The 25,019-nt window shown below is 47.8% G+C and overlaps 2 protein-coding genes across 7 annotated transcripts in view; both read left to right on the top strand.

The window, feature by feature from the left end:
- TMEM102 (transmembrane protein 102) overlaps window positions 1-25,019 on the top strand; it is a 169,212-nt gene that overhangs the window by 91,814 nt on the left and 52,379 nt on the right. The window lies entirely within an intron of this gene.
- On the top strand, window positions 640-23,558 carry CHRNB1 (cholinergic receptor nicotinic beta 1 subunit). The gene is made up of 11 exons (XM_083472722.1): window positions 640-767; window positions 3,101-3,240; window positions 9,559-9,603; window positions 10,478-10,587; window positions 11,673-11,781; window positions 12,270-12,417; window positions 13,984-14,175; window positions 14,960-15,183; window positions 17,423-17,598; window positions 20,454-20,601; window positions 22,402-23,558. The coding sequence occupies exons 1-11, from the start codon at window positions 716-718 to the stop codon at window positions 22,540-22,542; spliced, it is 1,485 nt and encodes a 494-aa protein (XP_083328848.1). The 5' UTR covers window positions 640-715; the 3' UTR covers window positions 22,543-23,558.

Below are 25,019 nucleotides of genomic sequence, written 5' to 3'. Positions count from 1 at the left end.
TGCAAGGGGGTTGGGATGGATGACCTTTGGGGTTCCCTATGATTCTGTGATTAGATGGGCTATTGAGATCCAGCAGGGCTCTCCTGAGCTGCTTATATCTGCTCCTAGCGATTGAACCGGAGTCCTTTTCCGACGCAAAACTGGGCTGGAACCCATCGCCTCTTCCATATATACGGTATATATATATATAGTTTTGGCTCCAGTCCAGTGTGACTCCATCTCTGGCCTTCCCTCCCCATTCCAAACTCCAGAACAGGATCCGGCTCGCAGTTTCCCCAATCCCTGCTGCTCTCTTCTTCCGGCTCCAGTTTCTCCAACGATCCGCTTCCAGGTTTTGGAACCGGGTTCAGGAATGCTGCCTGCCAGAGTCTGGCAACTTGGTCTCGAAGTTCGGCCGAGCCGGTTATACGGTCTGGCTTGCGATTGCTGCAGCCGGAGAGGCTTTTAAAAAAATATATATGAAATAAAGGCCTTTTCTGGAGGGCCTTTCTGGGAACAGGTGGTCCGGCCGGAAATCCCACGACAGCTGTGAGATGCCAAGCAGTAATACAATCTTCGCTCGCCGGACAAACCCCGCTGTCCGTTTCAGTTTTCTGTTGACTGGCAGGTGCCAACGCCAATAAGATGCTCTTGTATGGCCTTGGGGGAAGGGGCTGGGGGGTGGCTGGATGGGGGTCACTTCTTTCTGGGACCTCGCAGATAAACAAGGGATATCATGGCGGGCCGAGCCATCCTTTGGGGTCTCCTGTGGTCTCTTTGTGTCCTGGGTGAGTGTTTTGCTTTTTCCTCCTAATAAAATTCACCCTGTGATGTGGGAGAGGGGTTTGGGGCAGCTGGTGGAGTGGTTAGGGTCTCGGGGCCCGGATTCGAATCCCCCACCCGAGCCCATAATTAATAAGAATAATAAATTTTTATTTATACCCCGCCCTTCCCGGTTCAGAAAACCGGGCTCAGGGCGGCTAACAACAAATTTATTTGTTTTTTTAATAAGTTTTTATTGTTAAAATAATTCGGCATTCATACACACATATTGCGAATATACAAGCATACATTTCATACAATCCTTAAATATATACAAACAGACCTACATTCAGTCCCACAGATAATTCCTTTTCCTACCACAAATTTAAAACAATGGACGCAACAAAAAACACGGCGTAGAATGCAGTATAAAACGTGAACGGCAATAAATTCAAAATTGCCTCTTGCCACAGGGTGAGGAGAAAATGGGGAGGAGGAGAATGAAAAGAAATATATAAGTGTGAGAAGGGAGCGAAAAAACCTCCGTTTTGGATCGTTGTGGCAAACCCTCCCCTGCTCAATATATATAATTTTTGCAGCCTGGAGAACTGAGCGCAGACTCGTTTATTGATTTGGGGTTTCCAGAGGCCCTGGAAAAAACTCTGCGCCTTCCTTAACGTGTCATAAAAAGAATATAAAGTTGAGAAATTCGGGGAATGAAATGAAAGGGATTTGTTGCAGTGCACCCGATCTGATTTCCTGACATGATGAATGAGCAATAAAAGGAGAACAGAAAGCCGGGCATGGAGAATAAGGAAGTCCTACAAAGTCTCTACAACTGCCGCGGTGCTTTTCTTGAATTACCAAATGTCAAATTGTTCTTATTTTATTTGGAAAATCTTGGGTTTTTTGTGTGCTTTGCCCTAACCCTGTTCTCGTTTTAAATGGAGGTCAAAAATATTATTATAACGGTTATTATTATTATTATCATCATCATCAGCAGCATCATTATCATTATTTTGTTATTATTAATATTAATATTAATATTGTATTATTATTATATTAATAATAATATTATTATATTATATTTCATCAAAAATATATTATAACGCTTCTACTTCTTCTTTCAAACTAACCTCCGAGTGGTTTGCAGCATCCCTAAAGAGAGGCAGTGTGGTGCAGTGGTTAGAGTGCCGCACCGTGACCCGCGAGAGAGCTGGGTTCGAATCCCCGCTCACTGGCCTACCTCACAGAGCTAGTTGTGAGGATTAAATGAGGAGGGGGAGAAGCGTGAACGTCAGCTTCTCGGAGGAGCAGATGGGTTATGAATTTAGCAAGCAAATAAAGAAATCGCGGGTAGGCTCAGGTGCAAATAATACAATGCAAATTCCACATTTTAGGCCAGAAGTAAGGTAAGTTAGCCGTTTCGACACCAGGATAAATGTAAAAAAAACTAGTATACCGGGATCCTAATAACTGCTAGCAGTTCCAGGATGCAGAAATGGTGGAGAGACAAGACAACGCCATCGGCACTAAATAGAAGTGATTTCTGCTCACGCAGGTGAAGGGAGGCTGTGGGGAGGAGGGGAGGGTTAGGTTGAATTTGGGAAATAAAATAATATATAGGACAGCAAAGGATATAATAGATCCTTATAGAACAGCAATATATTGTAACCAGAACAGAAGTTTAAAAGCGGAAGTAAATGTACTTTTAGTATTGTCACTATTGTCATAGTTATTATTATTTATTATCGGTCGAAGGCAATGTTAATTTACCCCTCTTTGTTTTGCTGTCTGTATAATTTTTTTTTTTAAGTTAATAAAAAGAAGAAGTGATTTCTGCATTGCAGAGGGTTCAGCTGGATGATCCTCAGAGATCCCTTCCGTTTGAAAACGCCGGCCGCGTGAAGATAAATTCAACGGTGCAAATAAGTTTTGAGGGATGGAGTACCGAATGGTTCGGTTTATGCAAAATACGCAGGGATTTCTGTTGTGCAAAATGAACCACGGAAAGGGAAGCCGTTGATAGTTTAAGGTGGTTGAAGTGAATATTCTAAAACTGAAATTTAATTTAAAAATTAACCTTTTTTAAAAAAAATCGCTTTCAGTGCCACAAATCTGGGCTTCGTCGGAGGATTTTAAAGAGAGGTCGGCTGGATGTCCGTTGGGGATACTTCAGATGCAATTCCTGCGTTGCGGGGGTTCGGCTAGATGGCCTTTGGGGGTCCCTTCCAACTCCTCAGTTCCATTGCAACGTTGGACTTTCCCAATGGCCTGTGATCTGCCCGGTTGCAGAAGAGAAACTGACTCTCTCTCTCTCTCTCTCTCTCTCTCTCTCTCTCTCTCTCTCCCTCTCCAGTTGTGAGCTGCTCAGAAGTCGAGGGCCGCCTGGTGGATAAACTCGCCCAGAACTACTCCAAGACAGTCCTGCCCGTCCGCAGCGTCAAAGACAGAGTCCCCGTCCGCATCGGGATGTCGCTCTCACAGCTGATCAGCCTGGTGAGCGAAGGGTCTTTTGGACCTTGCGGCTTGGAGAGGGTGCAGGACTTGGGGCTGCCAGCAGGGGGAGGTGTGGCGGCACGGCAGCCAATCAGAACCCTGCTGCTCTTGCCTGCAGAGGGCAGCCTGGCTTCCTTTTCCTGTTGGTGCAATACCGTGGGGGAACAGCAGGGGGCGACAGTAAAGAAGGGGCGCTGTGCAAATCTGGTGGATGTCACAGTGACGCAGAGAGTCGGTCTCTTTAGATTCAACCCGGGTTTTCCTCTAAATGGAACATGTCCGGATGTTCAAAATATGGGGCTGATTCCGGCATTGCAGGCGGTTCATAGAATCTGGAATTGTAGTGTTGGGACCCCCAGAGGTCATCCAATCCAACCAGGAATCGCTGCTAACGAATCCCTGGCAGGTGGCCATCGAATCGCTGCTTCGAAACCTCCAAACCTCTTAGGGAGTCCGTTCCGCAGTCAAATGACTCTTGCCATCAGAAAGTTCTTCCTAAATTGTGTGAAAATGGTATATTGCTGGTATCTAACACTGAGTAAGGGATGCGGGTGGCGCTGTGGTCTAAACCACAGAGCCTAGGATTTGCCGATCAGAAGGTCGGCAGTTCAAATCCCCGCGACGAGGTGAGCTCCCGTTGCTCGGTCCCTGCTCCTGCCAACCTAGCAGTTCGAAAGCACACCTGTGCAAGTAGATAAATAGGCACCGCTCCGGCGGGAAGGTAAACGGCGTTTCCATGCGCTGCTCTGGTTCGCCAGAAGCGGCTTAGTCCTGCTGGCCACATGACCCAGAAGCTGTACGCCGGCTCCCTCGGCCCATAAAGCGAGATGAGCGCTGCAACCCCAGAGTTGGTCACGACTGGACCTAATGGTCAGGGGTCCCTTTACCTTTACCTAGCATTGTAAGGGACGCAGGTGGTGCTGTGGGTTAAACCACAGAGCCTAGGACTTGCTGATCAGAAGGTCAGCGGTTCGAATCCCCGCGACGGGGTGAGCTCCCGTTGCTCAGTCCCTGCTCCTGCCAACCTAGCAGTTCAAAAGCACAAAGTGCAAGTAGATAAATAGGTACCTCTCCGGCGGGAAGGTAAACGGCGTTCCCATGCGCTGCTCTGGTTCGCCAGAAGCGGCTTAGCCATGCTGGCCACATGACCCGGAAGCTGTACGGCGGCTCCCTCGGCCAATAAAGCAAGATGAGTGCCACAACCCAGAGTCGGCCACGACTGGACCTAATAGTCAGGGGTCCCTTTACCTTTACCCAACACCAAGTAAACTGGCAAAAATCTACTAAATCAAACAAGTGTTGGAAAAGAGAAAGAAGGTTCTTTTTATCATATGTGGTGGTCTTGTAGCAAGGTTAAAGCTTACCAGGAAATGATATACAGTGGTACCTTGGGTTAAGTACTTAATTCATTCCAGAGGTCCGTTCTTAACCTGAAACTGTTCTTAACCTGAAGCACCACTTTAGCTAATGGGGCCTCCCATTGCCGCCGCGCCACTGGAGCACGATTTCTGTTCTCAACCTGAAGCAAAGTTCTTAACCTGAAGCACTATTTCTGGGTTAGCAGAGTCTGTAAGCTGAAGCGTATGTAACCCAAGGTACCACTGTACAGTGGATGCTCGGGTTGCAAACGTGATCCATGCGGGAGGCATGTTCGCAACCCGCAGCGTCCACAACATGCACGGGTTGCGATTCGGCGCTTCTGCGCATGGGCAAAGTGCAATTTAGTGCTTCTGCGCATGTGCGAGCGCCAAAACCCGGATGTAACCCGTTTGAGTACTTCCGGCTTTCAGTGCATCCGTAACCCGAAAACACGCAACCTGAAGCGTCTGTAACCCGAGGTATGACTGTACAATGAATTGAAAAGGATGTTCAAAATAACTTTTGCAAAACAAAAACCAGAAGCTTTTCTTTGGGAGATTATAGGGGCAGAACTACCTAAATTGTATAGGGATTTATTTATGTATGCTATACTGCAGCGGCAAAAATGCTACTTGCCCCAAAGTGGAAAGCAGCAGAAGTCCCAGCAAAGGAAGAATGGATACAAAAACTTATGGAACATGCAGAAATGGCGAAACTTACCGGAAAAATAAGAAATCAAGATACAACTTTTTATAAAAGAATGGAAACGGTTTATTGAATATTTACAGATAAATTGCAAAGAGATGAAAACATTGGCAGGATGTTTGTAATAACCTGCAGGTTCATAAGAGTATATATTTAAAGCAGATAATTAAATGAGCAAATTAACTGAATGTGGACATGCAGAAGATATTTAAAAAATAAATTTAAGGCGCCGCAGAAAGAGGGAGAAGGAAGTCAAACTTTGAGCTGTTCAATTGTAAAACTAATGAAATGTATAAACTTGAAAAGTATAAAAAAAAATGAGAAATTTCCTCCTAATGTTTGGTCATGGAATTGTAGAGTTGGAAGGTACCCCCAAACTTTTGCCCAACATGGGTCTCGAACTCAGGACCCTAAGGATTTTGAGTCTCATTCTCTGCTGACTGAGCTATCCCAACTAGCAACAGTTTGTGTATGTTTATGCAAAACCTTCCAAGGAGACTAGTTCATTTGTTGTTGTTTTTTAAATAGTTTGTAAAACGTTCCCATTCCTCTTTAAAGTCACGGTTGTCCTTGTCACGCAATTTATACGTCAATTTTGCCAGTTCTGCATAGTCCATCAATTTCCCTTGCCCCGATCTTTTGTCGGGGTTTCTTCATTCTTCCATCCTTGTGCTATTAAGACTCTGGCCGCCGTTGTCGCATACGTAAAATATGTTCTTCCTTTTCCTTGGCAGGTCTTTTCCTACAATCCCTAAGAGAAATGCTTCTGGTGTTGTTGTTTTTTGCAAATGTTAATTTGAACATTTTCTTCTTCTTTTTTCTCTACATTCCCACCACTTATGATAAAATATTATGGCACAAGATATAGGCCATAATATACTGTCTGAAGACTGGGGAAGATTGTGGAAAACAGACTTACAATTTACAGACTGCTCTCTTTGGAAAGGAAATTAGATGAAAATGATGTACAGATTGCAAGAATGTATAAAACTGGGACAAATGTATGTTGGAAGTGTAAGAAAAAAGAAGGGAGCTGTTATGTACTGAGTTGAATAGGATCCGAAAGGCAGCAGTCTGATTGGTCCTAGAACAATAGGATCCAGAATGCAGCAGTCTGATTGGTCCTAGAACAATAGGATCCAGAATGCAGCAGTCTGATTGGTCCTAGAACAATAGGATCCAGAATGCAGCAGTCTGATTGGTCCTAGAACAATAGGATCCAGAATGCAGCAGTCTGATTGGTCCTAGAACGATGGGATCCAGAATGCAGCAGTCTGATTGGTCCACAGGAGCCACCCAATCCAGCTCCAGGTGGAAGTGAATCCGCAACCTGATTGGCCTACAGGAGAATCCTGAATTAGCCAATCATGTGCGGCCCATTGTGTAAATAATGTATAGAAAGCAGATACTTTGAGGGGACATTCATTCCTCCTCACCACTACGAGCTGAATAAAGAGCATGAAATCCACTCTCAACTCCGAGTATATTTCAGAAGCCCTTCAGATTTTTGAAGATGGCTCTTATATCCTCTCTTCTCCGGGCTAAACATCCCCAACTCCCTCAACCGCTCCTCCTAAAATTCAGTTTCCGGACCCTTCATCATCTTGGTCGCCCTCTTCTGCGCACCTTCCAGCTTGTCGACACCCGTCTAAAATTGAGGCGCCCAGAACGGGACGCAACAGGACTCCAGGCAGGATCTGGCCAGGGCGGTTGAGCTAGATGACCTTTGGGTCCCCTCCAATTCTACAATCCTGTGATTCGATGTCTCCTTTGGGCTTGGACCAGGAAAGAGTTAACGGCGGCAGCTCGACAGCTGAAGATCCTGGCTATTAATAGCCGAATCCTGGAGCCACCCAGGACAAAGGAAGGCAGGTCTTCCTGTCCCTCTTAGCTCATCCTCCCTCCAGGAATGGTCCCAATTTCCTTCCCAAGAAACAGCGAGATAGAAGAAAAGCACATCTCCAAGTGCAGTTTCGTTATTTCGTTATTTCTAGTTGGGATAGAGCAGGGGTCAGCAAACTTTTTCAACAGGGGGCCGGTCCACTGTCCCTCAGACTTTGGGGGCGGACAGCAGGCTATATTTTGGGGAAAATAATAATGAACGAATTCCTATGCCCCACAAATAACCCAGAGATGCATTTTAAATAAAAGCACACATTCTACTCATGTAAAAACACACTGATTTGCTGGCCGGATTGAGAAGGCGATTGGGCCGGATCCGACCCCCCGGGCCTTAGTTTGCCTACCCATGGGATAGAGTCACCAGCAAATTCAAATTATAATTTACCGTGTTTTTCCGTGTATAAGACGCCCCCATGTTTTGGGGGACTCCAAATTAAGAAAACATCACTCAGTGTATAAGACAAGCCTCAATTTTAAACCTAATTTTTTGATTAAAAAAACCCTAGTCTTATTAAAAAAAACCTAGACTTTGGTAAAAAGAACAAACAAACTTAGTCTTGTTATAAGGGAAAAAAAACCTGCTCCTTTTCCCTTATGGGGTCTCCAAGAGCCCGTATAGAGTCCTTAAGTGGGTTCCCTATTGGTAGGAGAAAATAACAGAGAATATTGAGAAGCAAAGCAGCTAGTAAGCCTGATCTTTATTGAACTGTTGCAACAGGGTCCCCCACACGCAGGAGGGAGGAGAACCCAGAGCAATGGTGCAAAAGCCCTTATATAGACTCTTGAAATTGCCCACCCTGTAGCCCAAAACATCATGCATACATCACAGAAGGAGGCGGTCTACAGCAGAAATCCTGTCTGCCAGGGTACCTGCTAATGGTCACTGATTGCTTTACCTGGGCAGCCTGACCCAGTGGCGTAGCGTGGGGGGTGCACGGGGGGCCGGCTGCACCGGGCGCAACATCTGGGGGTTAGGGTTAGGGGGCGCAAATCCATGGGTTAGGGGGCGCAAATCCACGGGTTAGGGGGTGCAAATTACTTGCCTTGCCCCGGGTGCTGACAAACCACGCTACGCCACTGGCCTGGCCATTCTTTTGTGATAGTAAATACTTTAGTTCCTGAGTCCAGGTCACAGGCTTACCCTATTCATACTCAAATACACCCTTAAGACAGGATTTGCAAGCGAAAAGACAACCGGAAGGCTTTGAGGTCATTGGGAGAGTCAAAATGGCTTCAGGATTGCTCTCCTGTACTATTTCTTTTTTTTAATAATAATGATTTTTATTGAGTTTTCCATTTTAACAATCCAATCAGATCACATTACATATTCCAAATTATACAAATACATAAAGTCCAAATATTTTGCGAAATTATAATTTTTTTATTGGGGCTTCCCATGCTACTCACCTGGAGTACTGTGTCCAGTTCTGGGCACCACAGTTCAAGAAGGACACTGACCAACTGGAACGTGTCCAGAGGAGGGCAACCAAAATGGTCAAAGGCCTGGAAACGATGCCTTATGAGGAATGGCTAAGGGAGCTGGGCATGTTTAGCCTGGAGAAGAGGAGGTTAAGGGGTGATACGATAGCCATGTTCAAATATATAAAAGGATGTCACCTAGAGGAGGGAGAAAGGTTGTTTTCTGCTGCTCCAGAGAAGCGGACACGGAGCAATGGATCCAAACTACAAGAAAGAAGATTCCACCTAAACATTAGGAAGAACTTCCTGACAGTAAGAGCTGTTTGACAGTGGAATTTGCTGCCAAGGAGTGTGGTGGAGTCTCCTGCTTTGGAGGTCTTTAAGCAGAGGCTTGACAACCATATGCCAGGAGTGCTCTGATGGTGTTTCCTGCTTGGCAGGGGGTTGGACTCGATGGCCCTTGTGGTCTCTTCCAACTCTATGATTCTATGATTCTATGATTTATTTGATTTCGTTTATACACTGCACGATGCGGACGGTCCAGGAATCAGCATGTTTTTACATGAGTAGAATGTGTCCTTTTATGTAAATTCCATCTCTGAGTTATTTGTGGGGCATAGGAAGTCATTCATTCCCCCCCCCCAAAAAAATATAGTCCGGCCCCCCACAAGGTCCGAGGGACAGTGGACCGGCCCCCTGCTGCAAAAGTTTGCTCACCTCTGGTTTAAAATATGCACAAAGTTGAAAGGTTAAAAACTTGCCTGAATGAGAATATTTTTAGCAGGTGCCAAATAGAGTTCCGTGAAGGGGTCAAGTGGCAGGGAGTTCCGAGTGAAAGATTGGTTTCTTGCAAACATGGTCCCTCCGACTGGGCCAACCATTAGTGCTCTGAAAAATCAGACAATGCTTTTCTTTTCTTTTTTGTTTCTTCAGACAGAGAAAGACGAGGAACTGACAACCAAAGTCTATTTGGATCTGGTAGGTGGAAATGAAATCTCTCTCTCTCTCTTTGCCTCCCTGACAAACGAACGCTTCTCCCCTTTTGGGGTAAGCGCCAGAAAGGGATCCAAATTCAGTTTTGTTCCCAGGGGTTTCTCCTCCGACTGCATTTCCAAAGGCACAGAATTCTCCCAGGGGTGCCCAAACTTTTTCAAACAGGGCCAGATTGCTGATCTTTTTTTAGGATTGAAGTTGTTGAGCTACAATTTTACCCCAAGGGGCCAGATTTAATCAACCAGCGGGCTGGATTAGGCCCCCGGAACAGACTTTGGACTTGCCTGTTTGAGAGGATGTTCAGAAACCATCAGGCAATGCTTTGTCTACTGGAACTTTTCCAGGAGTGATTAATAATAATAATAATAATAATAATAATAATAATAATAATAATAATAATTTATTTATACCCCGCCCATCTGGCTGGGTTTCCCCAGCCACTCTGGGCGGCTTCCAACAAAACACTAAAATACAATAACCTATTAAACGTTAAAAGCTTCCCTAAACAGGGCTGCCTTCAGATGCCTTCTAAAAGTCAGATAGCTGTTTATTTCCTTGACATCTGCTGGGAGGGCGCTCCACAGGGCGGGTGCCACCACTGAGAAGGCCCTCTGCCTGGTTCCCTGTAACCTCACTTCTCGCAGGGAGGGGACCGCCAGAAGTCCCTCGGAGCTGGACCTCAGTGTCCGGGCTGGACGATGGGGGTGGAGACGCTCCTTCAGGTCTACTGGGCCTTTGAGGCCGTTTAGGGCTTTCATGTTCAGCACCAACGATAACCTTCCTCTTACCTTTCCTCCAATTACTCTCTCATCTCCCTCTCGAGATAAAACACATCTTTTTCTCTCTCTGTGGGTACCAGACATGGACCGACTACCGCCTCGTTTGGGACCCCGACGACTATGATGGCATCACCTCCGTCAGGCTTTTCTCGGAAGAGGTCTGGCTCCCGGATATCGTCCTAATGAACAAGTGAGTGGCGATGAGGACTAGGAACCTTGGCGCTGTCAAAAGGAAGAGACCTGCGGGGAAGGGAGGAGCTGTTCCCAGCAGGATCCCTCGCCTTCCCATATAATGCCATAATATGGCCTTCTCATAATGGGCGTCTGGGGAGATCCAGCCAGATGGGCAGGTTATAAATAATAAAATTTTATTAAATTATTATTATGGGCCACTGGCCTGAATCAGCAGCCTCTTCTTCGGCTCTCAAGCCATTGACAAACCTTCTCCTCCATGAACTGGTCCAAAGCTTTTCTAAAGCCATTCTCATCAGTGGCCATCTCCTCCTCTTGTGGCAGGGAGTTCCGCAGATTAAAAGTGAAAAGGTCCTGTCCTGAATCTCCCATCGTTCAGCTTCGTTGGGCGTCCACAAGTTCGAACGTTATGGGAGGAAAGGGAGAAAAACATGACTTTGCCCTCTTTCTCCATGCCAGGCACTTTTGTATAGACTTCTATAAGAATAATTTATTATTTATACCCCGCCCATCTGGCTGGGTTTCCCCAGCCACTCTGGGCGGCTTCCAGCAAAATATTAAAGACACGATAAAACATCAAACATTGCAAACTTCCCTGAACGGGGCTGCCTTCAGGTGTCTTCTAAAAGTCTGGTAGTTGTTTATCTCTTTGACATCTGGTGGGAGGGTGTTCCACTGTGCGGGTGCCACCACCCAGAAGGCCCTCTGCCTGGTTCCCTGTAACTTGGCTTCTTGCAGGGAGGGAACCGCCAGAAGACCCTCGGAGCTGGGCCTCAGTGTCCAAGCTGAACGATGGGGGTGGAGACGCTCCTTCAGGTCTACTGGGCCTTTGAGGCCGTTTAGGGCTTTCAAGGTCAGCACCAACACTTGGAATTGTGCTTGGAGATGTACCTCCTCCTTGGCTTTCCTCGAAACCAAAATGTTCTCTAAACCACAATAGGGGGGAGAGCTCTCGCACTCGGATCCATCTCGCGGGTTTGCCGTACAGGCGTGTGGCTGTGTGAAAAAGAGGCCGGACTAGAAGGGCTACTGGCCTGAAGCACTGGCTTAACCTTGTTTTTGTCCCTTATTCACCCTGTCCAGCAACGACGGCAACTTTGACATTGCGCTGTCCATCAACGTCCTGGTGAACCACAAAGGAGTCGTCCGGTGGCAGCCGCCAGCCATTTACAAGAGCAGTTGCAGTATCCAGGTGAGTGAGATTTTCTTTATAAAAAATAAATAAATGAGATGTGGTTAGAAATACAGTGGTACCTCGGGTTACAGACGCTTCAGGCTGCACACTCCACTAAGCCAGAAATAGTGCTTCAGGTTAAGAACTTTGCTTCAGGATGAGAACAGAAATCGTGCTCCGGTGGCGGGGCAGCAGCAGGAGGCCCCATTAGCTAAAGTGGTGCTTCAGGTTAAGAACAGTTTCAGGTTAAGAACAGACCTCCGGAACGAATTAAGTACTTAACCTGAGGTACCACTGTACTATAAAATGAATATGCGCTGCCGGGGTGCAAAGATTTGCCCGGTGCCCCCAAATTTAGTTTTTGTTGTTGTTGTTGTTGTTTAGTCGTGTCCGACTCAGGGGGAAAAAGAAAATACAAATATACAGAGCATGATAGTACTGTAAATTTTTTAAATGACAGCCTTTTTTCTCTCGTTTTTTTTTGGGGGGGGGTATTTGTGCGGCAGGTGACATACTTCCCCTTCGACTGGCAAAACTGCACGATGGTTTTCCGCTCATATACTTATGACACCTCGGAAATCACCCTTCTCCACCCGGTCAGTGAGGACGGGTTGGAGGTCAAGGAGATTATCATCTACGAGAACACGTTTATCGGTGAGGAATGGTGGATTCTGGGAAAATGCGTGTGGCGGGGGCTGGCTAGATGAGGAAGGGTAAAATCAGCCCTAGGACCCCCCCCCCAAGGGATGACCCAAAAGACAACTTAGACCAGGGGTCAGCAAACTTTTTCAGCAGGGGGCCGGTCCACTGTCCCTTAGACCTTGTGGGGGGCTGGACTATATTGGGGGTGGGAATAATAACGAACGAATTCCTATGCCCCACAAATAACCCAGAGAAGCATTTTAAATAAAAGGACACATTCTACTCATGTAAAAACACGCTGATTCCCCGACCGTCCGCGGGCCAGATTGAGAAGGTGATTGGGCCGGATCTGGCAGAGAATGCCCAGTAGCAGAGTTTAGATTCGCAAAAGTCAAGCAGCAGTATAGTGTCAGGAATATAGGTTGTTAAGATCCTTTTGTCCCGTTTAGTTGCTTCCTGCACTCCCCTCTTGCAACAAAGTGACAACAAGCTGTTGTTGTTGAGTCGTTTAGTCGTGTCCGCCTCTTCGTGACCCCCTGGACCAGAGCACGCCAGGCACTCCTGTCTTCCACTGCCTCCCACAGTCTGGTCAAACTCATGCTGGTAGCTTCGAGAACACTGTCCCACCATCTCGTCCTCCGCCGTCCCCTTCTCCTTGGGCCCTCCATCTTTCCCAACATCAGGGTCTTTTCCAGGGAGTCTTCTCTTCTCATGAGGTGGCCAAAGTCTTGGAGCCTCAGCTTCAGGATCTGTCCTCCCAGTGAGCACTTAGGGCTGATTTCCTTCAGAATGGAGAGGTTGGATCTTCTTGCAGTCCATGGGACTCTCCAGAGTCTCCTCCAGCACCAGAATTCAACAGCATCCATTCTTTGGCCATCAGCCTTCTTTATGGTCCAGCTCTCACTTCCATCCATCACTACTGGGAAAACCATAGCTTTTACTATACGGACCTTTGTTGGCAAGGTGATGTCTCTGCTTTTTAAGATGCTGTCTAGGTTTGTCATTGCTTTTCTCCCAAGAAGCAGGCGTCTTTTAATTTCGTGACTGCTGTCACCATCATGGAGCCCAAGAAAGTAAATTCTCTCACTGCCTCCATTTCTTCCCCTTCTTTTTGCCAGGAGGTGATGGGCCCAGTGACCATGATCTTCGTTTTTTTGATGTTGAGCTTTAAACCATATTTTGCACTCTCCTCTTTCACCCTCATTAAAAGCTTCTTTAATTCCTCCTAAGTTTAAAATGCTTTACTTACAAAACGTTCTAAAGGTCAGATTCATGCGTTTATCCAAGCAGCGGCAATGCGGAACACAGGCAGAATACTCTCGGAATTGCAGAGAATGCAGAAAGCTTGCTTAGGCACGTCTTCCTTGGTTAGTTACATGGTGAGGAGAGAGTGAGAGAGGAACAGGAAGAGGAGGCTTCACTTCCTCCCTCGCCAGGGGGAAGAGTGGGCGTGACCTAGCTGAGTCTAGGAACACAGCTCTATTGTCTTAACCCCTTCATGCACTAACTAGGAATCACACATAGTTGTATTTCACTGCAATTTCACTGCAATTTCCCTTCTGTCTTTTCCTTTGGCAGACAACGGGCAGTGGGAGATCCGGCACAAACCGTCCCGCAAGAACACCCTCCCGGGAGACCCCCTGTACGAGGACATCACCTTCTACCTCATCATTCGGAGGAAGCCCCTCTTCTACCTCATCAACGTCATTATCCCTTGCATCTTGATTACCATCCTGGCCATCTTTGTCTTCTATCTCCCACCAGATGCTGGTGGGTAGCCAGAAAAAAAGAGCCACTCTTGAGCGACACCTTCAGGTTGTTAAGTGTTATTACACCCTGTGGGATGGGCTTCACTGAGCCTGACGCCCTCCTCAAAGAGGGATATTGCAAAGCTGGGGACATCTGATCGGAGGTCGTTCCACAGGGCGGGCACCACCACCAAGAAGGCCCTTTGCCTGGTTCCCTGTAACTTCACTTCTTGCAGGGAGGGAAGCGCCAGAAGGCCCTTGGTGCTGGACCTCAGTGTCCGGGCAGAACGATGGGGGTGGAGATGCTCCTTCAGGTATACAGGACCGAGGCCGTTTAGGGCTTTCAAGATCAGCACCGACACTTTGAATTGTGCTCGGAAATGTACTGGGAGCCAATGTAGGTCTTTCAGGACCGGTGTTATATGGTCTCCCAGTCCCCAGTCTGGCTGCCGCATTCTGGATTAGTTGTAGTTTCCAGGTCACATTCAAAGGTAGCCCCACATAGAGCGCATGGCAGTAGTCCAAGCGGGAGATAACCAGAGCATGCGCCACTCTGGAGAGACAGTCTGCGGGCAGGAAGGGTCTCATCCTGCGTATCAGGTGGAGTTGGTAGACAGCTGCCCTGGACACAGAACTGACCTGAGCCTCCATGGACAGCGGTGAGTCCAGAATGACTCCCAGGCTGCGCACCTGGTCCTTCAGGGGCACAGTTACCCCATTCAGGACCAGGGAGTCTTCCATACCCACCTCCCCCCTGTCCCCCAAGAACAGTACTGCTCATGTTCTCCTCCACCTCCCTTCCTCAGGCGAGAAGATGACCCTCTCCATCTTTGCTCTCCTCACCCTCACTGTCTTCCTCCTCCTGCTGGCTGACAAGGTCCCAGAGACATCCTTGGCGGTGCCCATCATCGTGAAATACCTCATGTTCACCATGAGTCTCGTGACTTTGTCCGTCATCCTCAGTGTGGTCGTCCTCAACTTGCACCATCGCTCACCCAACACCCACGAGATGCCCTTCTGGGTGCGACAGGTATGTGGGGGAGATTGACACTAACAATTCTTCTTCTTTGGCGATCCCTCGTAGCCGAGTAAGATTGTCTTCCATAAACAGAGTTTTAACAGTGAGTCCGTAAGTGACTGTGGAGGCCAATTCTGGATCCACACGTCCTTCCACAGTGGGGACATTGGTTTCCCGATGGGAGTGGATCATGGTGTGGTTTTGTTCCTCCTATCACGTTTCTCCCTTGCGTCCTGAGTTCGAGTGTCTTCCAAGCCTACGACGCCTTTGGTAAAGGCTGTTCTCCAACTGGAGCGCTCGCAGGCCAGTGTTTCCCAATTGTTGGTGTTTATACTACATTTTTTGAAATTGCCTCGGGAGAGTCTTTCAACCTCTTTTGTTGACCACCAGCATTACGCTTTCCATTTCTAAGTTCAGAATAAAGTACAGTGGTGCCCCGCAAGACGAATGCCTCGCAAGATGGAAAACCCGCTAGATGAAAGGGTTTTCTGTTTTGGAGGTGCTTTGCAAAACGAATTTCCTGTGGGCTTGCTTCGCAAGACGAAAATTTCTTGCGAGTTCCTGTTGGTTTTTTTTCCTCCACCCCCTTTTTCTAAGCCGCTAAGCCGCTTATCAGCTGATCCGATCAGCAGATAAGCCGCTAAAAGCCGCTAATAGCGCTAATCCGCTAATCCGTCAATGGGCTTGCTTCGCAAGACGAAAAAACCGCTAGACGAAGAGAATCACAGAACGGATTCTTTTCGTCTTGCGAGGCACCACTGTAGTTGCTTTGGAAGACGGTCAGAGGCAGCAATTCTTCTGAAGAACAGTAGCTGGAAACTGCAGGAGTGGATCTCGCACTCGGGTCCTGCTCGCAGGCTTCCCAGAGGCATCTGGGCATACTCTGTGATGGCAGCATGCTGGAGTAGATGGGCCGATGGCCAGATCCAGCAAGCTTCATATTACATTCTTATGCCTTTCAGACTGCAATGAGCGTGAGATGCCAAAAGGCCAGGGAGAGATTCACAGCCATTAAAGGCCATAGGGACTACCATCAGCTGTCAGATTACTAAATAATACTAATACAGTGGTGCCCCGCAAGACGAATGCCTCGCAAGACGGAAAACTCGCTAGACGAAAGAGTTTTCCGTTTTGGAGGTGCTTCGCAAAACGAATTTCCTATGGGCTTGCTTCGCAAGACGACAATGTCTTGCGAGTTCCTGCTGGTTTTTTTTCCTCCCCCCCCCTTTTTTCTAAGCCGCTAAGCCGCTTATCAGCTGATCCGATCCAGTGGCGTAGCGTGGGTTGTCAGCACCCGGGGCAAGGCAAGTAATTTGCGCCCCCTAACCCGTGGATTTGCACCCCCTAACCCGTGGATTTGCGCCCCCTAACCCTAACCCCCGATGTTGCGCCCGGTGCGGCTGCCCCCCCCGCACCCCCATGCTACGCCACTGATCCGATCAGCAGATAAGCCGCTAAAAGCGCTAATAGCGCTAATCCGCTAATCCTTCAATGGGCTTGCTTCGCAAGACAAAAAAACCACTAGATGAAGAGAATCACAGAACGGATTCTTTTCGTCTTGCGAGGCACCACTGTAATAATAATTTTTTATTTATTCCCTGCCCATCTGGCTGGGTTTCCGCAGCCACGATTACAGTGGTACCTCGGGTTACATACGCTTCAGGTTACAGACTCCACTAACCCAGAAATAGTACCCCGGGTTAAGAACTTCAGGATGAGAACAGAAATTGTGAGGCAGCGGGAGGCCCCATTAGCTAAAGTGGTGCTTCAGGTTAAGAACAGTTTCAGGTTAAGAACGGACCTCCGGAACGAATTAAGTACTTAACCCGTGGTACCACTGTATATAAAAGCATCTATATAGTTTTGTTTTCTGGTCTTTGGTTTGGACTCAGCCTAACCCTTATGTTTCCCTCCCCTTATGGTTTTGATCTACGGGCTACTTTTAAAATGAGGCTGCATTTTAAATTGCATTTTAACCTGTATTTTAAATTGGTTTTCCCCCCTTCCCGTATTATATCCTTACTGTAATTTTTACTGGTGTTAGCCGCCCTGAGCCCAGCTCTGGCCAGGGAGGGCGGGGTATAAATATAATTTATTATTATTATTATTATTATTATTATTATTATTATTATTATAGACACAACTACCTTCTTACCAATACCTTCTGCCTTGCTGGCATCCCTTAAACAGAAATGGGGGGGGGGAAATGCGTGGAAATGTACTCTCTCTCCCTCTCTCCCTCCTTCTCTAGACCTTCATCCACACACTCCCCCGGTATTTGGGCTTGCGGCGCCCCAAACAAGAGACGCTCTTGAAACCTGCGCCCCCACACCCCAAACAAGAGACCGTGGTGAAAAGCAACCGCCGGACGGACGAGTATTTTATTCGCACCCCTGCCTATGATTTCCTGTTCCCCAAACCCAACAGGTGAAGAGGCCAGGCAATTTGACACTGGTGGGATGAACGAGAGAGAGGTTGTTGCTAGGTAGTTCAGAAATTGTGGCGGGGGGGGGGATTCCCCTTATGGGTTCGAGTACGGAGACTCCCCCCAGACTCCCAGTCGGTGAGACTTTATTTTTTTTATATATAATATTTTAATAGGTTTTATCAGTAGAAAAGTTTAGAAAAAAACAAAAAAAACACAGGCAAAACAGATACAAAATACAAAAGTACAAAAATACAAAATACAAAAATACAAACATTAAACACAAAAAAGAAAATAAAGAAAAAACACATATAAAAGAAAAACAAAATTTCCCTCTTTCTTAATCTCTCCACTTTAACTTATTTTCCTGACTTCCTCACGTCTCCCATTTTTGTATCCCTTTTAAATTTAGTTCAGCAAATTCATATTCTATTAGTTTATCTATTATTAATCCCCTCATACTTTTTGCCTTGTTGCTAGAGCCCCTTCAAGTCATTTCAATGTCATCAGCATTCAAAAATTTTACAATGTTTCTGCAAATAAGTTTTAAATTTCCTCCAATCTTCTTCCACCGACTCTTCTCCCTGGTCTCGGATTCTGCCAGTCATTTCCGCCATCTCCATATAGTCTATTAGTTGCATCTGCCATTCTTCCAAGGTGGGTAGGTCTTGTGTCTTCCAATGCTTTGCGATGAGAATTCTTGCTGCTGCTGTAGCGTACATAAAGAAAACGAGACTTTATTCAGGATTGCGTCGCCAGGCAGAGTCCAAAGATCATTCCCGATTACCTCGCAAATTGCAAATACGATTTGGTCATGTTGACAGTAAAGCCAGTTAAGAGGTTTCCAAAGCCCGTTGAGAGCGAGGGCCAGTGTTGTCGTCACTCCAAATGGGGAAATAACTTCGCCCTGGCACTTTTCATGGCTAACTGGGGTTTTTTGCAAAAGGAGGGCCCTCCCCATTTGAGAAATATTTGCTACTCTTGAATAAAGGTAAATGGTAAAGGGACCCCTGACCGTTAGGTCCAGTCGTGACTGACTCTGGGGTTGTGGCGCTCATCTCACTTTACTGGCCGAGGGAGCCGGCGTACAGCTTCCGGGTCATGTGGCCAGCAGGACTGAGCCACTTCTAGCGAACCAGAGCAGCGCACGGAAACACCGTTTACTTTCCCGCCAGAGCGGTACCTATTTATCTACTTGCACTTTGACGTGCTTTTGAACTGCTAGGTGGGCAGGAGCAGGGACCGAGCAACGGGAGCTCACCCCGTCGCGGGGATTCGAACCGCTGACCTTCTGATCGGCAAGTCCTAGGCTCTGTGGTTTAACCCACACCGCCACCCGCGTCCCTTACTCTTGAATAGCTCCCTTAAATAGTAGGCCTGAGCGAGGGGAAGATGGCGGGCTCAGCTTGTCCTATCAATGGTGGACTCCTTCTTCCATTCTCACTCTTTCAAGGTTTTCATAAAATTGTTGGGAGGGTCATCTGCAGTGCGGGGGGTCTTTTGCCCAACGTGGGGCTCGAACCCTCGAGGATTAATTACAAATATCCTTCCAGACTCTCACATGTGTGGGGTCAGCTTGAATAATCAGCTTGATGTTTGCATTTGCAACGTGGGCAGAGCTTTAGATGACCACCCTTTGGCAGGAAAATAGAAGCTTAGGAAAGGCTGAAAGCTAGTACTTTTGGAGCTACCTGCTTGATAAAAGAATGACCGTAAAAGAAGTTTAAATTGGGGTTTACTTACTTAAAAGTCTTGCACTCATTTTCAGTGCCCAACAGCAGCAAACACAAGGCAGGTAAAAAAAAAATACTTCTAGGTTACAAAATACATAGTTGAATAGTAAGATTGTGTCTGTGGTCAGGGAGGGTTGAGACAGACATCCATCCCAATCAAAAATATGGTGCAAAAGGACAAAGAGAGAGAGGATAAGGATAAGGAATCGCATTCCTATGGACTGAGTCTGCCTATCTAGGAATTTACATCTCTGTGGTTGTTAGCCCCTAGACCAGGGGTCAGCAGACTTTTTCAGCAGGGGGCCGGTCCACTGTCCCTCAGACCTTGTGGGGGGGCCAAGACTATATTTTGAAGGGAGAAAATGAACGAATTCCTATGCCCCAGAAATAACCCAGAGATGGGTTTTAGTATGACGGCAGCTGCACTCGGAACTCCCTGCCTCTTGACCCCTTCATGGTATTTTTTTTTTTTTTGGCACCTGCTAAAAAGATTCTCATTCACGCAATGTCAGTGGCGTAGCGTGGGTTGTCAGCACCCGGGGCAAGGCAAGTAATTTGCGCCCCCTAACCCGTGGATTTGCGACCCCTAACCCCCAGACATTGCACCCGGTGCAGCCGGGGCCCCCTGCACCCCCCACGCTACGCCACTGGGCAATGTTAACTTTTAGTATATTTTAAACCATCGCTGTATGCTTTTTCTTACGCTTTTGTCTCTTTTCGTAAACCGCTTTGAGAGGCTGTTGCAGTAGTTGCAGAGGTCAGTAATCTTTTTCAGCAGGGGGCCGGTCCACTGTCCATCAAACCTTGTGGGGGGCCGGATTATATTTTGAAGGGAAAAAATGAACGGATTCCTATGCCCCACAAATAACCCAGCGATGCATTTTAAATAAAAGGACACATTCTACTTGTGTAAAAAACATGCTGATTCCTGGACGTCCGCAGGCCGGATTTAGAAGGCGATTGGGCCGGATCCGGCCCCTGGGCCTAGCCAGTGTGAGCCGTGGTCAGGGATGATGGGAGTTGTAGTCCAACAACATCTGGGGACCCACAGGTTAAGAACCGCTGCTAGACTCGCTAATTAACGAGAATATGCATTGTTGGGTTTGACGGCAAATCTCCCGCAGGTTCCAGCCAGAGGCATTCCCGACGGATATGAAGAAGTACATTGACGGCCCCAGTCACTTCATCGCACTCCCGCCAGACTTGAAGGCCGCCATGGACGCCATCACCTACATAGCAGAACAGCTCCAGGAGCAAGATGACTATGATGAGGTGAGTTCTTCTGGAAGAAACCAAGCATTATGGGGAAGGATGGAAGGATCTGGGCGTGTTTTGCCTGGATAAAGGGAGACCGAGATGCGATGCAATTTGTTGTTGTTGTTTAGTCGTTTAGTCGTGTCTCCTCGTGACCCCCTGGACCAGAGCATGCCAGGCCCTCCTGTCTTCCACTGCCTCCCGCAGTTTGGTCAAACTCATGCTGGTCGCTTCGAGAACACTGTCCCACCATCTCGTCCTCCGTCATCCCCTTCTCCTTGTGCCCCCCATCTTTCCCAACATCAGGGTCTTTTCCAGGGAGTCTTCTCTTCTCATGAGGAAGCCAAAGTCTTGGAGCCTCAGCTTCAGGATCTGTCCTTCCAGTGAGCACTCAGGGCTGATTTCCTTCAGAATGGAGAGGTTGGATCTTCTTGCAGTCCATGGGACTCTATTGCATAATGAGGTGCAATAGCCACCTTCAAATCTCTGGTGGGCTTCCACATGGAAGAGGGAACAAAGGGATTTCCAGAGGGCAGGACCCGAAAAACCAAGAGATTCAAGTTACAAGGGAAGAAATTCCAGTCGGCTAACGGATTGAGGTTGAATCCTGACAAGACAGAAGTACTGTTTTGGGGGGGACAGGAGGCGGGCAGGTGTGGAGGACTCCCTGGTCCTGAATGGGGCAACTGTGCCCCCGAAGGACCAGGTGCGCAGCCTGGGAGTCATTTTGGACTCACCGTTGTCCATGGAGGCGCAGTTCAGTTCTGGATCCAGGGCAGCTGTCTACCAGCTCCATCTGGTGCACAGGATGAGACCCTCCCTGCCTGCACACTGTCCGCCAGAGTGGCGCATGCTCTGGTTATCTCTCGCCTGGACTACTGCCATGCGCTATATGTGGGGCTACCTTTGAATGTGACCTGTAAACTACAACTAATCCAGAATGTGGCAGCCAGACTGGGGACTGGGAGACCATATAACACCAGTCCTGAAAGACCTACATTGGCTCCCAGGATGTTTCCGAGCACAATTCAAAGTGTTGGTGCTGACCTTGAAAGCCCTAAACGGCCTCAAAGGCCCAGTAGACCTGAAGGAGCGTCTCCACCCCCATCGTTCTGCCTGGACACTGAGGTCCAGCTCCGAGGGCCTTCTGGCGGTTCCCTCATTGCGAGAAGCAAAGCTACAGGGAACCAGGCAGAGGGCCTTCTCGGTGGCGGCACCCGCCCTGTGGAACGCCCTCCCATCAGATGTCAAAGAGATAAACAACTACCTGACATTCAGAAGACATCTGAAGGCAGCCCTGTTTAGGGAAGCTTTTAATGTTTAATAGGTTATTATATTTTAGTGTTCTGTTGGAAGCCGCCCAGAGCAGCTGGGGAAACCCGGCCAGATGGGTGGGGTAGAAATAATAAATATTATTATTATTATTATTATTATTATTATTATTATTATTATTACTATTATTACTATTATTACTATTATTATTATTATTATTATTTAATGTGTGGTATTTTAGTGTATTTTTGGTCTTTGTGGGAAGTCGCCCAGAGTGGCTGGGGAAACCCAGCCAGATGGGCGGGGTACAAATAATAAATTATTATTATTATTATTAAACACTAGGAGGGTCTGAGCTGTTTGGCTGTGGAACAGACGCCCTCCGAATGTGATGGGCTCTCCTTCATTGGAAGTTTTTATGCAGAGGTTGGATGGACACCTGTCAAGCAGCTCCGATTCCTGTCTCGCATGGGGTTGGTCTGGATGACCTTTGGGTGTCCCTCCCAATTTGACTGTTCTGTGACCTGCTTCCTCCTTCCCTTGCAGCTGAAGAAGGACTGGGAATACGTCGCCATTGTGGTGGACCGGCTCTTCTTCTGGACCTTCATCATCTTCACCACGCTGGGCACCTTCAGCATCTTCCTGGACGCCAGTTTCCACCTGCCCCCCGACCAGCCCTTCCCCTGAGCCCACGGCCTCCTTCGCCCAACCGGAATAATGGGTCGGGTGGTCCTTCCACAGGGAAGGCCTGTGAACCGTTGACTCCCGCCGACACGGCGACAGGATGTGAGGAACAAGCTCGTGCCCATATCCCTGTGGGGTGGGTCTGGGTAACCTCAGGCCTGTGGGTCAAATACAGCCCTCTAAGCCTCTCTATTCAGACCCTAGGCCACACCCTCTCTGCAAGCCACACCCACTGGGACTCTACAAGGCCACGCCATCTCCTCAAGCCACACCCCTACACAGACTGTACAAGGCCACACCCTCTTAAGCCACACCCACTGGGATTCCAAAAGGCCACACCCTCTCAAGCCACACCCACTGGGATTCCAAAAGGCCACACCCTCTCCTCAAGCCACGCCCACTGGGACTCCACAAGGCCACACCCTCTCCTCAAGCCACACCCACTGGGACTCTACAAGGCCACACCCTCTCAAGCCACACCCCTACATGTACTGTACAAGGCCACGCCCTCTCCTCAAGCCACACCCACTGGGATTCCACAAGGCCATGCCCTCTCCTCAAGCCGCACCCACTTGAACTCTACAAGGCCACACCCTCTCCTCAAGCCACACCCACTGGGACTCTCCAAGGCCCCACCCTCTCCTCAAGCCACGCCCCATGGGACTCAACAAGGCCACACCCTCTCCTCTAGCCAAACCCTTGCCCTCTCCTCAAGCCACCCCCACTAGGACTCTACAAGGCCCCGCCCTCTCCTCAAGCCACACCCACTGGGATTCCAAAAGCCACACCCTCTCCTCAAGCCACCCCCACTCAGATTTCACAGGCCCCGCCCTCTCCTCAAGCCACACCCCCACTGGGACTCTGACTGGGTGACCTTTGTCCAGCCGCTGCCTTTCTCAGCCTAGTCTACCTCGCAAGATGGTTGTGGGGATTAAAGGAGGATGGGAGGGAGAAGCTTGAGCTCCTTGCAGGGAAACGGTGGGATATAAATGCATCAAATAAAGAAATGAATAACAAAACTCTGTCCTGAGACTCAAGAGGAATTTATTTTTTTAAAAAAAATATTTATTGAGATTTTACAAACATTAAAAAGTTTCAAAGTTTAGACTTAACAAATAAGAACAAAAAATAACCTTAAAAAGGGAAAAAAGAAAAAAAAAGTACAAAAGTACAAAAACAGAACACATGAAAAATACAAAATAGAAAACAGTTAGCAAAAAGAAAAAGAAAAGAAAAAGATCAATAATTTCATAACTTATACTTCATTTAAAAGTTTCCTGACCTCCTCACCCCTCCCTTTTTGTATTCCAGTTCAGATATTTAATTCAGCAAATCCTTACCCTCTGTCATTTATCTTTACTCAGTATCTTGACCTATCATAACCATGTGTTTATAACCATTGTCAATCCATATTTACATATTCTTGATAATCTTTTTACCAATACCACTTAGTTTCCATCCGACATCATTTTAACATTCCTTAATTTTACAGTATTTCTGCAAATAGTCTTTAAATTTCTTCCAGTCTTCTTCCGCCGACTCTTCTCCCTGGTCACGGATTCTGCCGGTCATTTCTGCCAATTCCATGTAGTCCATCAGAGACTCAAGAGGAATTGAAGAAACTGGGGGACGGGGCCTGTCCATTACCCCCTGCCCCCCTCCCGGCTTGAAGGACACCTGGCCTTGGCCTTTGGGGGAGCATCGCAAGGAGAAATCTAGATGCCAAAGGGACGGATCCAGGTTAAAGATTAGTGGGGGGGGGGTCAGAGCTGCCACCACCACCTAGTTAAAGACTAAACCACATTGGCAGCTGCTGATCGCAGCTTTTCCCTTCGAGGGCAAGGCTGGCCGAGAGACCTGAGAAAAGGTTAATTAACTGAGCACTTAATTATTCCCTTTCCGCCGGACGCTCCTGGTTACTCAGCGGAAGGGACCCCCCCCCCAAAGTCATCTAGCCCAACCCACTGCAGTGCAGGAACCACAGCTAAGGATGGACGTCCGCCTGTTACCTCTGAGGTGGAGAAAGGCACTCTGCACATGCTCGGCTCTCCTTTTGTCTTTGCCCCCAATCCGCCTACACAGGGAAGGTGCAGCGCTTTTTTGCGCCACCCCGTGGCTGAAATTCTGGGACATCCCGGGACGGAATCAGAAATCGAGGCGGCTTCTGTAATTCTGGGTGTCCCGGTAGAAACAGGACAGCTGGACAGGGTGATGTCACAGGACCGGTCATGGAGACGGAGGTTAATTGGGAGAAGAAAACAGAAAAAGGCAGATCTCCCAGTCTGGCTGTGCTATGATTCACAGGTAGCTCCTGCAGGGCTGAAGCCTGCAATCGGCTTTGGGGGTGTGTGTGTTTTGCAGGGGGTCAGACTGGATATTTATATTTACAGTGGTGCCCCGCAAGACGAATGCCTCGAAAGACGGAAAACTCGCTAGACGAAAGAGTTTTCCGTTTTGGAGGTGCTTCGCAAAACGAATTT

The sequence above is a fragment of the Podarcis liolepis genome (genome assembly GCF_965112155.1).
Source record: "Podarcis liolepis genome assembly, chromosome: 13".
Classification (NCBI taxonomy): Eukaryota; Metazoa; Chordata; class Lepidosauria; order Squamata; family Lacertidae; genus Podarcis; species Podarcis liolepis.
Note: the sequence above shows the minus strand (reverse complement) of the source record. Positions and strands in the feature narration are given on the sequence as shown.

Coding starts and splice junctions, on each gene's coding strand:
- CHRNB1 (XM_083472722.1), top strand. CDS start 716: ATGGCGGGCCGAGCCATCCTTTGGGGTCTCCTGTGGTCTCTTTGTGTC. Junction 3,241..9,558: donor TCTCACAGCTGATCAGCCTG/GTGAGCGAAGGG, acceptor TTGTTTCTTCAG/ACAGAGAAAGACGAGGAACT. Junction 11,782..12,269: donor AGAGCAGTTGCAGTATCCAG/GTGAGTGAGATT, acceptor TTTGTGCGGCAG/GTGACATACTTCCCCTTCGA.